This window comes from Bubalus kerabau, chromosome 7 (assembly GCF_029407905.1).
Source record: "Bubalus kerabau isolate K-KA32 ecotype Philippines breed swamp buffalo chromosome 7, PCC_UOA_SB_1v2, whole genome shotgun sequence".
In the NCBI taxonomy this organism is placed as follows: Eukaryota; Metazoa; Chordata; class Mammalia; order Artiodactyla; family Bovidae; genus Bubalus; species Bubalus kerabau.
The window spans coordinates 41,487,959-41,501,941 of record NC_073630.1 but is presented as its reverse complement, the minus strand read 5'-3'; the positions used below and the strand labels follow the sequence as shown (position 1 = coordinate 41,501,941).

Here is a 13,983-nt window from a genome sequence, read left to right as displayed (position 1 = left end):
AGTGTGATATTACATGTTTTAAGGGGATAGAATGGTAAAAGTCATGTTTTGTACTCTCGAGGAGCTTACCATCTTATGCAAGATAGTGAATAGGCAATTCGTGGAAAGATGAGAGCTATGATGGGAGAGAGAGATGCACTATAGGGGCACATAGGGAAGTTGAACCCAGGGTCAGAGAATTACGCAAGGATTCTTGCTTCTAAGCTGGAATTTGAAGAATGACAAAGTATTAGAAGTCCAGAGAGTATTTCAGGCAGAAGCAAATTGCATGGGGAAAATGTGGTTGACTGAAGAGAGCAGGGTTGTCTGGAACACTGATTAATCTAGTTCATATAGCTAAGACACAAAATAGGAATTTAGGAAGGGGCAGTGGGGTAGTTGAAAAAATGGCAAAAGATAAAGCTGCTGATGGAGGCATAGCACAAATTGTGAGGTCAGCATCAGTTAATGGAAAGAAAACAAATCTGGAGCCCTAATAGTGTCAGTATTGGGGAAGAATGGATATATTTGAGAGACATCCATGAAGTAGAATCCATCTTAGAGAATAGAAGAATAAAGTTTAACATCAGGTTTTTGGCTTGGACATCTGGGTAGGTGATTGTAATATTCACTCTAGGTGTTCAGTTTTAAACATATAAAGTTTGAGATATCTAGTGGGGTATCCAAGAAAAGATACTTAGGATGCAACTAGTTAAGAGTTTTTGCTCAGGAGAGAGGTCTCAGCTAAAGATAAAGATTTGGGGGCCAGCAAATAATTGAAGCCATGAGAGTGGAAGCGACTGTTCAGTGTAAAATGTGAAGAACATAGGGTCTCAGAGCCCCAAAGATATGGAGAAAAGAAAAGTGTACAAAAGGAGACTAGTGAGAGTAGCCAGGAGATAAGAGGAAAGCCAGCAGAGAATGGTGACAGGAAATACGTTTTAAGAAAGGAAAAAAACAACAGTGTAAAGTGTTAATAAGAGGTCAGTTAGGTCTTGAAATCTTCTGTGTAGCACAAGAGGTTATTTTAGAGTCAGAACTCTTATGATTGAGTAAATGCAGGAAAAAGAAATGAAGAAAATTAGCACAGAAAAATGTAAATGGCAGATTGGTGAGGAAATAGGGAAGTAGTGAGAGGAAGCCCAGTTGAAGGATGTTTAGATGCCAATGGGAAGAAACCACTGGAAAATGAAAGACTGAAGTAGAAAAATGAGATGGCAAATAGGGGAAATGGAGTGAAGCCCCTGACTTGATAGTGGGGTATCATGAGAATCGTTAGAGAGATTGGTGTTGGCCCGAAGAGTCCTTTCTCTCCTAAGACATGAGAATGCATGTGTGCGTGCTAAGTTGCTTAAGCCATGTCCAACTCTGCGACACTATGGACCACAGCCCGCCAGTCTCCTCTGTCCATGGAATTCTCCAGGCGAGAATACTGGAGTGGGTTGCCATGCCCTCCTCCAGGGGATCTTCCCCACCCAGGGATAAAAGCCTCATTAATTACCTCTCCTGTATTGCAGGCAGGTTCTTTCAGCATTACTGCCACCTGGGAAGCTGAAAACATGAGAATAGTGGGAATGATTTTTAGGAGGATACAAATCAGTTTATTATTTATGGGGAGAATGTTTAGGATAGTAGACTATTTTCTGTGAATCAAGAGGTAATCTAAGAGTTTTATGGTGAGTATTGAGCTCTGAATAATGTTTGAAATACATCTCAATAAGTAATAGGATTGAACAGCTTGTGATTTTATCTGTTGCCAGAATGTAAAGCTTGGGAGAAAGATGGGCCATTTTACTTAATAGAAACTGTGTTCACCAAGTGGGTGTAACAGAAGGAAAAGAGATCAAACTAAGAATTTATTCTTTGAATTGTGATAAATTACATGATCAAACTACTTCTAAGAAGTCTTTTTCTAATAGCTGCACACAATATAGATTAGAAGAGAGGGCAGAATGGGGTGTGTGAAGGACCAGTTGTAAGAGAATTTTTGTGGTGATAATGGTCTAAAATTATGTGTGACTATTGAAAATAATAACATAGACCTCTTTAATGTCAGTGTTGTTTGAGTTCCTAAAGCAAATGTGTGCCTTTTCCTAATTGATATACAGCTGGATATAATAAATGGACTTTGGACACCTCTGAAGTTTCAGGCCAGAATAACCTACTATGTACTTAAAGCTACTATCCTCATATTATTTTTCCTAAAATGTTAAATTTTTCTATAAAAATTCAAAACTCAGGTTTATACTTTCAATTGGATTCTGAGATGACTGAAAAAAGTTCAGTTTGTCAGTTTCTCCGGTTTTGTCTTCTGTCCTCAAAAATGACTCTCTCCCTCTCTCTCTCTCTCTCTCTCTCTCTATATATATATATATATATATATATTTCCACTCAGAATTCTGGTTTTCACTGAGATATGTCACTGATGGGTGATTTGAAATTAATGATATACTCTTTTAATTACCTAAAACTGAAACTAACCATGCGTCCTTCTCTGGTCCTGCTAATGAACATTTTATCATATTTTTCTGAGTCCTAACTCAAGATATTGTTTTAAATTTGTACGGTTGAGGCAACCTCAGCACAGAATATCCTTTAACAGTTAAAAATAAAATTTAGAGTTACTTCATGTAACATTCAGCATATTACCTAATGGAAATTATGAAGCACTAGAGTAGATGATGGAAAAGGCAGTGGCAGTCCACTCCAGTACTCTTGCCTGGAAAATCCCATGTTCAGAGGAGACTGGTAGGCTGTAGTCCAAGGGGTCGCGAAGAGGCAGACACGACTGAGTGACTTCACTTTCACTTTTCACTTTCATGCATTGGAGAAGGAAATGGCAACCCACTCCAGTGTTCTTGCCTGGAGAATCCCAGGGATGGGGGAGCCTGGTGGGCTGCTGTCTATGGGGTCACACAGAGTCGGACACAACTGAAGTGACTTAGCAGCATCAGCTGCAGAGTAGATGATTTTCTAAATTTCATTTTGATAGAAAAGTGTTTCCAAATGATTCAGTCACTTTAATCTGGTTTGCTACACAAGCATTCCAAAGTTATATTCCAGGAAAAACTGGTCCACCAAGATGTTCTGTGTGCAAAGTGTTCTGTAGTCCAGTAACATTGCGAAATGCTCAGTTCTCTTTCTTGTGCTTACCGAATCATAGTGCCCCATTAGTATGTTAAAACATGTTCTCCAAACTTTATGTCCCATAGAACATAGTTTGCACGCTAAGTCGCTTCAGTCTTTGCAACCCCATCGTTCGTCTATCCATGGGATTCTCCAGGCATGGATACTGGGATGGGTTGCCATTTCCTTCTCCAGGGGAGTTTCCTGACCCAGGGATCAAACCAGTGTCTCTTAAATCTCCTGCATTGGCAGGCACCACGAGCGCCACCTGGGAAGCCCCAGAACATAGTTTTGGAAACACTGCTCTACATAGTTTCCTGCTAGGCTTTCTCTGTACTTACTGTGATATTATCAGAAAGAATGCAGTGACTATAAATATATAAGTTAATTTATATACTAGACTTGCTCTTGTACATAAATTGTTAATCAGAATTAAATTGTAAGTGCTTTACTATGATTCACCATGAAAAGATGATTCTGGTAAATAACATTCAGGCCAAAATAATCACATTTTGATAAGTCTGATTTATAAGTTTCATTTTTGTATAGATTTTATTTCATAATGAATCAAGAAAGGAAGTAGCAGTCAGTTCAGGTGGCTTTCCTCTCTGTATTAAAAATCATAAGAAAATACCTTACAAGTTTAGGAAAACATACGAGATCAGAGTCTCCTTGAGTCTTAATTAAACCACACTCTTAATTTGGTCAGAACTGGATAAAAAAGACATATTTTAATGTAAAAAATAATAAATATATTGACCTGTTCTTTTTTACATGAGCTTTATATTATCGTCTTGTTACTTGCCAGTGCCATCAGTAAAAATATTAAAACTGTGACCCAGTAATTTAAAGCATTCTAAGGAAATAAAAAAGGCTTTAATACATTCTGTTTACAATTAGATATTTTCCCCATTATTGTAATTTTCATAGCAACTGACTAAAGAGAAGAAGACTTAGATTTTAAAGAGTTTTAATATAGTAATATTGCATTATGAAACAGCTACTTTGGTAATTCCTTATCTTTTTTTTCCTAGAATTTCTGTCTTATATTCCTCTCATATCTTATATCTCATTGCTTTGTCAACCATTACAGAATATTCTGCTTTACTAATTGCCCCATATCTTTCATGGAAAACTATTCCATTTATTCAACAAATATTGTATTTTTTTTTTTTTTTTTTTATCTACTGGGCATTGTTAGACATTAGAGTTACAAAGTAACTCAGGGAACTTAGCAAAAAATATTTCAAGTTGTTTTTTCAGTTTAACAACATAATTAGTAAAACTTGAAGAAAGATAATTTGGTTGATTCACCCTATTAATGGATATGAAGTACAGCACTATTTTCAAACAAGATTAACTTTCCAAATTGAGGTGTCTGGCCCCCAGCCTGCCTTTTAAGTAGTTTTATTGGAACATTGCCATGATCATTCACTTATGTGTTTTGTCTATTGCTGTTTTATGCTGCAAAAGCTAAATTGAGTAGTTGCAACAGAGATCCTAAACCCACAAAGACTAAAATACCCTGACCCTTTGCAGAAAAAGTTTGCTGATCCATTTTTATTGGTAGAATTTTGATATGATGTGACTAGAAAAAAAATTTATTGTTTTTTTTTTTTTTGCTTTTAGTAAATTAAGATTATTATATCCAGTTCATTCCCAAAACCTATCCACTCCCTCCCTGTTGTCCACTCCCTCTTGCCACACAATCCGGTACATTTCTGACTTGTAGTTATTTTATTTTGTTTTATCTCGCTGGGACAAGACCTGTCTGTATCCAGCAGAGTGGTGCTGGGGGAGCCATCAATGCCAGTTGTGTTCTGTTTCGTAAATCTTGATTTTCTCCCTGCAGCCTCCAGACCTGCTTTGTCTATCTGAGGTAAGTGGTTCAAGGGTCACCCTTCTCTTCCTTAACCAGCTGCTACCACCTGTTAGAGATTTATTTCAGTGCTTCACACCTTAAATTCCTGCCTCAGATGTTCTCTTCTCCCCTTTTATCCTCTCTATTCATTTAGTAATTCAAATTTTTTAGTTCGGCCCTCATGGCTACCATATTTTTCTCCTCATTTTTCCTATAGTGAGCTGAGTATTCTGTGATTATCATAATAAACAGCCTACTGAATTCACCTATTGTTTAATTACGAACAACAACACCAAAAAAGGCAGAGCAGGTATCTGAATTATTTCCTCCTGCCATGTTTTTTCCTCCTTGTTTTTGTTAATTTTAAGCAAGACCTTGGCTTCATTTTTTTCCCCCTCCAATTCCATTTCTAGGCAACCTGGAAAATTCATTTGTTTGCTTCTTTATGTGTTATATAAATGTATAGAATGATAGATTTTAGAAGCCAGTATCTATAGACCCCATTAATTTATTCTTTCAAAAATTTTTGTCTCCTGTGTTCCAGGCAATATGGTAGTCATACGGAATATGATGGGGGACAAAACCAGATGTCACTCCATTCATGGTTAGCTTTGTTTGGAGAGGCAGACATTTGAGAAAAGTTATACAAATCTTACAAGTTCTTAATTTGTAGATGGTACTATGAGAATTCCTTATAGGGAGATCTTAGCAAGTCAGCAAAGTAAAGGAAGACTTCTCTGAGGAAATGTCCATTGAACTGAGCTGTTCAGAATGAGTAGGCATCAACTAGGCCAAGCAGCAGAGAATGGGGAGGGGAGGAATGACTTTCCAGGAAGAAAGAAGTGACTGAAAAAAACATGAGGCTTGGTATTCCTTGTGGAGTTAGATAAGATGTGACTGGTGTGTCTTGAGTTAGAGAAGGAGGAGCGTGATGTCACATGTGGTGAACATTAAAGAGTAAGTCAAGGGTAGACCACGTAGGTTCTCAGAAGCCATGTTTATGTCCTTTCAGTGGTTGATTTTACCCCATTAGTCAGGCAACACCCAGTACCTATCTGGGGACTCTACTTACCCAGGTTCTAGGAGGACGTTCCATTTTTTGGTGGCAACACCAGTCATATCCAGTCCTGTATGGCCTCTAGGTATTTTCCATCTGGTCCTTCTCAATGGTCTTTTTCACAGCCTTGGGAAACATTTATGTGTGATCAGTATTGATCTGTAGACTTGGAGGGAGCTCTGGAGCCAGCTCTCTCTGCCCCTTTCTTTCCTATACGCCACATATTCTAGTCACCGTGGAGTCCTGTACATCTAAACTCTGTCTTCCCTTTTCAGGAAGATTCCCAAGCTCTGGGTTCCTCCTTTATTGCAGTCTGGAAACTCTAAGCAGTAAACCATAGCAAGTTTTAGGACTTACCACCTTTTATTTCCTTTTTTTCAGGAATCACTGTCATCTGTACTTCTGTCATCCTTTATCTTAGAAACATTATTTCATGTATTTCGTGTGCTGTTTATAAAGTAAGAGGGCAGATTCATCTTGTTACCTCATCACGGTCAGAAAAAAATATCCCAGATTCATTTTTTAACAAATATTTATCCAGCTGCAATATGCTAGGTGATGAAAATAATGTACTGAGCAAGACCAACAGGGATTTATACTTTCTTCAAGCTTGTATTTTATTGGGAGGGGGAAAAATAGAAAGCATAAGGCAGTGATAAAATCTGTGTTATGAAATTAGGTGATACAAGGAGATTTTTGGTAAAGCTGCTTTAGGTTGAGTACTCAGAAAAATTGAGATAGCTAGAATATCATTGATAACTGAAACTGAGTATGGATGAGAGCTGACAGTATGAAAAAAGGAAAGAAAGCCTGGGACTCAAACTTGAGAACTAGCAACATGCATTAGCCAGGTGGAGTGGGATAACTTGAATTGACAGGAAGAGGCAGAGGAAAACCAGTACTGAGTTTCAAAAAAGAGAGTATGTTACTCTGCTCAGGCTGCCATAACAAAATAACATGGACTGCATGACTTAAACAATAGAGATTTATTGTCTCACAGTTCTGGGGACTGGAAAGTCTAAGATCTGGAGGGTTCTGTTTCTGGTGAGAGCTCTCTTCCTGGCTTGCAGGACACTCTCCCATTCTCTGGTGTCTCCTTCTCTATAAGAACGTTAGTCCTATTGGATTATTGTTGTTGTTGTTCAGTCATGTCTGACTCTTTGCAAACCCCATGGAGTGCAGCACACCAGGCTTCCCTGTTCTTCACCATCTCCCAGAGCTTGCTTAAACCCATGTCCATCGAGTCAGTGATGCCATCCAACCATCTTGTCTTCTGTCATCCCCTTCTGTTCCTGCCTTCAGTCTTTCCCAGCATCAGGGTCTTTTCTAATGTGTTGGCTCTTTGCATAAGGTGGCCAAAGTATTGGAGCTTCAGCTTCAGCATCAGTCCTTCCAATGAATATTCAGGATTGATTTCCTTTAGGATTGACTGGTTTGATCTTCTTGTGGTCCAAGGGACTCTCTAGAGTCTTCTCCAACACTACAGTTCAAAAGCATCAGTACTTCAGCACTCAGCCTTCTTTATGATCCAACTCTCACAGCCATACATGACTACTGGAAAAACCATAGCTTTGACTAGACAAATGTTTGTCGGCAAAGTAATGTCTCTGCTTTTAAATATGCTGTCCAGGTTGGCCATAGCTTTTCTTCCCAGGAGCAGGCGTCTTTTAACTTCGTGGCTGCATCACCATCTGCAGTGAATTTGGAGCCCTAGAAAATAGTCTGTCATTGTTTCCCCATCTATTTGCCATAAAGTGATGGGACAGGATGCCATGATCTTCGTTTTTTCAATGTTGAGTTTTAAGCCAGCTTTTTCACTTTCCTCTTCCACTTTCATCAAGAGACTCTTTAGTTCCTCTTCACTTGCTGCCGTAAGGGTAGTGTTGTCTACATATCTGAGGTTATTGATAACGTCTCCTGGCAATCTTGATTCGAGCTTGTGCCTCATCCAGCCTGGCATGTCACATGATGTACTCTGCATAGAAGTTAAATAAGCAGGGTGACAATATACAGCCTTGACGTACTCCTTTCCCAGTTTGGAACCAGTTCATTGTTCCATGTCTGGTTGTAACTGTTGCTTCTTGACCTGCATACAGGTTTCTCAAGAGGCAGGTAAGGTGGTCTGGTATTCCATCTCTTAAAGAATTTTCCAGTTTGTTGTGATTCACACAGTCAAAAATTTTAGCGTAGTCAGTGAAGCAGATTTTTTCTGGAATTCTCTTGCTTTTTGATGATCCAGTGGATGTTGGCAATTTGATCTCTGGTTCCTCTGCCTTTTCTAAATCCAGCTTGAACATCTGGAAGTTCACGGTTCACGTATTGTTGAAGCCTCGCTTGGAGAATTTTGAGCATTACTAGCAAGTGAAATGAGTGCAATTTTGTGGTAGTTTGAACATTCTTTGGCGTTGCCCTTCTTTGGGATTGGAATGAAAACCTTTTCCAGTCCTTTGGCCACTGCCGTGTTTTCCAAATTTGCTGGCATATTGAGTGCAGCACTTGCACAGAATCATCTTTTAGGATTTGATATAACTCAGCTGGAATTCCATCACCTCCACTAGCTTTGTTCATAGTGATGCTTCCTAAGGCCCACTTGACTTTGCACTCGAGGATGTTTGGCTCCAGGTGAGTGATCACACCATCGTGATTATCTGGATCATCTTTGGGGTCGCACAGAGTCGGACACGACTGAAGTGACTTAGCAGATCTTTTTTGTATAGTTCTTCTGTGTATTCTTGCCACCTCTTCTTAATATCTTCTGCTTCTGTTAAGTCCATACCATTTCTGTCCTTTATTGTGCCCATCTTTGCATGAAATGTTCCTTTGGTATCTGATTTTCTTGAAGAGATTTCTAATCTTTCCCATTCTATTGTTTTCCTCTATTTCTTTGCATTGTTTACTTAGAAAGGCTTTCTTATCTCTCCTTTCTTATCTTTGGAACTCTGCATTCAGATGGATATATCTTTCTTTCTCTCCTTTGCCTTTCACTTCTTTTCTCAGCTATTTGTAAGTCCTCCTCAGACAACCATTTTGCACTGTTGCATTTCTTTTACTTTGGAATGGTTTTGATCACCACCTCCTCTACAGTGTCACAAACCTCCATCCATAGTTCTTCAGGCATTCTGTCTATCAGGCCTAATCCCTTGAATCTATTTGTCACTTCTACTGTATAATCATAAGGAATTTGATTTAGGTCATATCTGAATGGCTTAATGATTTCCCCTACTTTCTTCAATTTAAGTCTGAATTTGGCAATAAGGAGTTCATGATCTGAGCCACAGTCAGCTCCCCCGGTCTTGTTTTTGCACACTGTATAGAGCTTCTCCATTTTCAGCTGCAAATAATATCAATCTGATTTCGGTATTGACCATCCGGTGATGTCCATGTGTAGAGTCATCTTTTGTGGTTTTGGAAGAGATGCTTGGTATGACCAATGCGTTCTCTTGGAGAAAGTCTCTTAGTCTTTGCCCTGCTTCATTTTCTAGTCCAAAGCCAAATTTGTCTGTTACTCCAGGTATGTCTTGGCTTCCTAATTTTGCATTCTTGTCCCCTATGATGAAAAGGACATTTTTTGGTGTTCATTCTAAAAAGTCTTGTAGGTCCTCATAGAACCATTCAACTTCAGCTTCTTTGGCATTAATGTTGGGGCATAGACTTGGATTACTGTTATTTGAATGGTTTGCCTTGTAAATGAACAGAGGTCATTCTGTTTTTTTGTGTGATTGCACCCAAGTACTGCATTTAGGACTCTTGTTGACTATGAGGCCTACTCCATTTCTTCTAAGGGATTATTGGATTATGGCCCTACCCTATGACTTCATTTTACCTTAATTACTCCTAAACTCCCTATATCTCTTATAATATATAAATCTGAGGATGGGGCATTGGAGGGGTGGTGGAAAGGGAGGGGGACACAATCCAGTCCCTAGCAGAAGAAACAGCCAAAAGTGTTGAATGTTGTTAGGAAGCCAAAAGGTCAAAAACTAAAGATCCTTTGTTAGACTTATTACATTGGTGACTTTAGTAAGTGCTGGTTTCCTGGAGTAAAAGGCCTGGAAGCTAGGTTAGAGAAGGTTAAAGAATAAGAGGTATAGAAAATGGTGATAACAAGTATAGGACAGCTTATTAAAGTAATCTGACTAAAAATATTCAGTTCAATTCAGTCACTCAGTCGTGTCCAACTCTTTGCAACCCCATGGACTACAGCACACCAGGCCTCCCTGTCCATCACCAACTCCCGGAGTTTACTCAAACTCATGTCCATTGGGGAGAAGGCAGCGTCACCCCACTCCAGTACTCTTGCCTGGAAAATCCCATGGATGGAGGAGCCTGGTGGGCTGCAGTCCAAGCGGTCGCACAAAGTTGGACGTGACTGAAGCAACTTAGCAGCAGCAGCATGTCCATTGAGTCAGTGATGCCATCCAGCCATCTCATCCTCTGTCATCCCCTTTTCCTCCCGCCTTCAATCTTTCCCAGCGTCAGAGTCTTTTCAAATGAGTCAGTTCTTTGCAGGTGGCCAAAGTATTGGAGTTTCAACTTCAGCATCAGTCCTTCCAGTGAATATTCAGGACTGATTTTCTTTAGGATGGACTGGTTGGATCTCCTTGCAGTCCAAGGGACTCTCTAGTCTTCAACACCACAGTTCAAGAGCATCAGTTCTTCAGCACTCAGCTTTCTTTATAGTCCAACTCTCACACCCATATATGACTACTGGAAAAACCATAGCTTTGACTATGTTGGCAAAGTAATGTCTCTGCTTTTTAATATGCTGTCTACGTTGGTCGAAAGATTGAGTGAAGCCTTTTTTTTTTTTTTTTAAAGAATGAGGGACCTTACACTTGTTTAAACATGATAGTGAGAATCCAAAAGAGAAGAGATGGTCTGTTATTTATCTGTTGCCACAACAATGCTACATTTTACAAACCACACCAAAACTCATTAGCTCAAAGTAATTAAGTATTTATTTCACTCATGTGTCAGTGATTGGCAAGTATGACTGGAGGTTCTTTGGATATTGGCTGGGCTCCCTCCAGTGTGTTACGGTTAGCTGGCAATCAAGTGGAACAGCTTAGCCCTGCTCCTTGTGTCTCTCATAGCCATGCAGCAAGCCAGCCAGGCATGTTCTTAGGGCAGAAGCAGAAGTGTAAAAGTGAACGTAAATGTCTAGTTTCTCAACTTCAGCTAGCATCATGTTTGCTGTTTATAAATAGTATGTTTGCTATTATCCCATTAAGCCAGTGCACATCACATAGGTGAGTCAGGATGGGAGGGCACGGTCGAATAGATAGGGCAGAGTGAATACAGTGATGGATGAAGAACCGAAGTCATTAGTTAATCTGCCACAGATGGTATATTTAAGAAAAAGGGTTGGAACCACTGATGATGATCATTGACAAGTTCCTGAGAAGGCCTATGGGAACAGGGTCAAAAAACATTTACACCATGCCAGGTTCTGTGATCTTCTACAGTTAATTGGCATTATTTTAGATAAACAGCTTCCTAATTGCTTTGACTTTCATATTAATTTAGTACTGAAATGTTCTAGTTTATTTATAAAGGTATGTGAATCATGTAGTTTCTAGATATTTGAATGCCTATTGAATATACTGCTTTAGGCACAGTTGTACTAATATGCAAGTTCACTAAGAAATTCAGGGATCCCTACAAGACTGAGAATCACTTCTAAATCACATAGCAATGCAAACTGTTCATTGAATCCTGAAGAGAATTTGTTTTGTACCTTTGAACTGACTACAGTTTCCTTCATTCCATTTAGCTAAAAATTTAGGTAGATATCTCACTTCTTAGTGAAATGATTAAATTCTAAATGTCTTCTTTTCAATTTTTGATTATTTCGATTTGCTCTTTACTAATCGTAGTAGCGCTAAGTAAGCACATACTGCGTGTACCATGTGTTGATCTTTTATTGAAAATGTAATTTTTCTAAAATTGGTAGCAGTAAGTTGCAACTCTAGGATTCTATTCTAAGACTGTTGGCTTTCAAGGTCTTGCTCCTAAACACCTGGTTCTTCTGCTCCTCCAGATAACCATATCAAATAACCAAGAGCAAATCCAGAAAAATGGCTGACTTAAAATTTCCCAATTTAACAATCTGCCAAAGCTTTTAAATTCATCACTATCTTACCAAAAGGAAATTTTACTCTTCAGATAAATTACATCTTTTAAAAACAAACAAATGCAACAGCTGTACAACCTAACACTCAGAGAGTTTTCCAACAAGAGAAAGGATTTATTTGGTCATGTTAAGCCTCATGGTTCACTAGTGCACCATGTTTACCTGGCTACATTCTATGGCTTTTTTACATTTGATCCTCTTTAAGCCCAGAGATTCAAAATTAACCTGTTGTATACAAATTACTTGTTTAGTCGCTGTCTGAGTCTTTTGCGACCCTATGGACTGTAGCCCATCAGGCTCCTCTGTCCATGGAATTTTCCAGGAAAGAATACTGAAGTGGGTTGTCATTTCCCTCTCCAGGGGCGTCTTCCTGACCCAGGGATCGAACCCAAGTCTCCTGAATTGCAGGCAGATTCTTTACTGCTGAATCACTGGGGAAACTAATACAGTAAAAATTGTAAAAACAGATTATACATTTATCTGCCATAGTTTATCCCCACACATGTAATTTTTTATTTTGATTTTTGTTATTAGTACTAATATTCATATTTATTGACCCCTTACTATGTGTCCAATCGGGCATATTACATGCATTCCCTATACCAGGTGCTTTATTTACATCAACTCATTTAACAATCACATTACCCTTAAGACGTGGTATTCTATCTTCACTACCCAGTTAAATTGAAACTTGGAGGCTAAGGAGTGTACACTCAGCAGGTGAGTGATTTGAGTTAGGATCAGAACTCAGGATCTAAAATCTCCTGTCCCAATTTCCTAAAATTCTCATCCCTAAAGACCTACTTCAAATGTTAATCCATTTCTAGGATTACTCTTCCTTCTCTGTAATCCCTTTGTCCTTAGTTACTCCTTTTACTGCTTTTAATTCTGGTAATTTATGAATACTCCCTCCTCCCCGCCCCCGCCCCCCCCCCACCGCACTCCCCCCCACCCACCACCACCTTACCAAGCTGCAAAACCCTTTAAAACAGATACCAGCACACACTTTTATATTCCTAATATATTAGGTAGATATTGTTAAGGATTTAACTTTATACCAGCACACGTGGATGGTGAACAATGCCAGGCCCATGTAGAACTGAAACAGTTCTCTCTGTGGCAGGGTCCTATATTGGCCTCCTAGAACCTAAGAACCATCAAATTTAGATTCCAGTAGACCAGTGACTTCATTTTTGTAACTTACTACTCAAAAACATAGGAATACACTTGTCTACTTCATGAAGGTTCTCTGCTCTAGTTTTGCACATTGACAGCCCTTTCATGTTATTTGAACAGATTTGTGGAGATACCAGAGTCAAAGATAGTGCTGAGCTGTAACAACTGTCAGTGAATTTTTTACTGAATTAACAATGGAAGACACAATTTCCAGAGGAAAATAAACCAGTAACCCACTGGCATTAAATAAGTTCAAATTTGATGGTTTCCGGGACATTATAGTAACTATTCAAATTCCAAATCCTGTGTCAGAGTTGCCTATCCATGCATATAGCTAGACTTCTTTCTTCTTTTGAAAAGGTAAATTGTGTTCCCTGAAACTCTTAACCTAGAGAACACTCATGGTGGCTCTCATGTCCGTCTGTGCCCTGACATTTTCTTCTCACACTGAGAAATTAAGATATGACTAGCAGCTCCCTCTTTAAAGAAAATTCATGCTGTAAACATATAGGTCTCTTGGATAAGGTTATGGCTGTAGACCTGACATGGAAATTAAGTATTCTAAAGAAATAGATAAGTAGGTAGTAACATGAAGGGAGAATCATGACAGAATCACAACCCAAGAGTCAGCATGCACGATAGCATAAACAG

At 39.0% G+C, this 13,983-nt stretch overlaps 1 protein-coding gene across 12 annotated transcripts in view; it reads left to right on the top strand.

Moving 5' to 3' along the window:
- Nucleotides 1-13,983, top strand: part of LCORL (ligand dependent nuclear receptor corepressor like) — a 175,030-nt gene that overhangs the window by 155,816 nt on the left and 5,231 nt on the right. For 8 of the 12 annotated variants that reach the window (XM_055588099.1, XM_055588089.1, XM_055588095.1 and 5 more), the window contains one exon: nucleotides 4,958-4,984. The exons of the other annotated variants lie outside the window; for them this stretch is intronic. In XM_055588099.1, coding sequence (XP_055444074.1) covers nucleotides 4,958-4,984 — 27 coding nt within the window. The remainder of the gene's footprint in view (nucleotides 1-4,957; nucleotides 4,985-13,983) is intronic. 12 annotated transcript variants of the gene reach the window in all.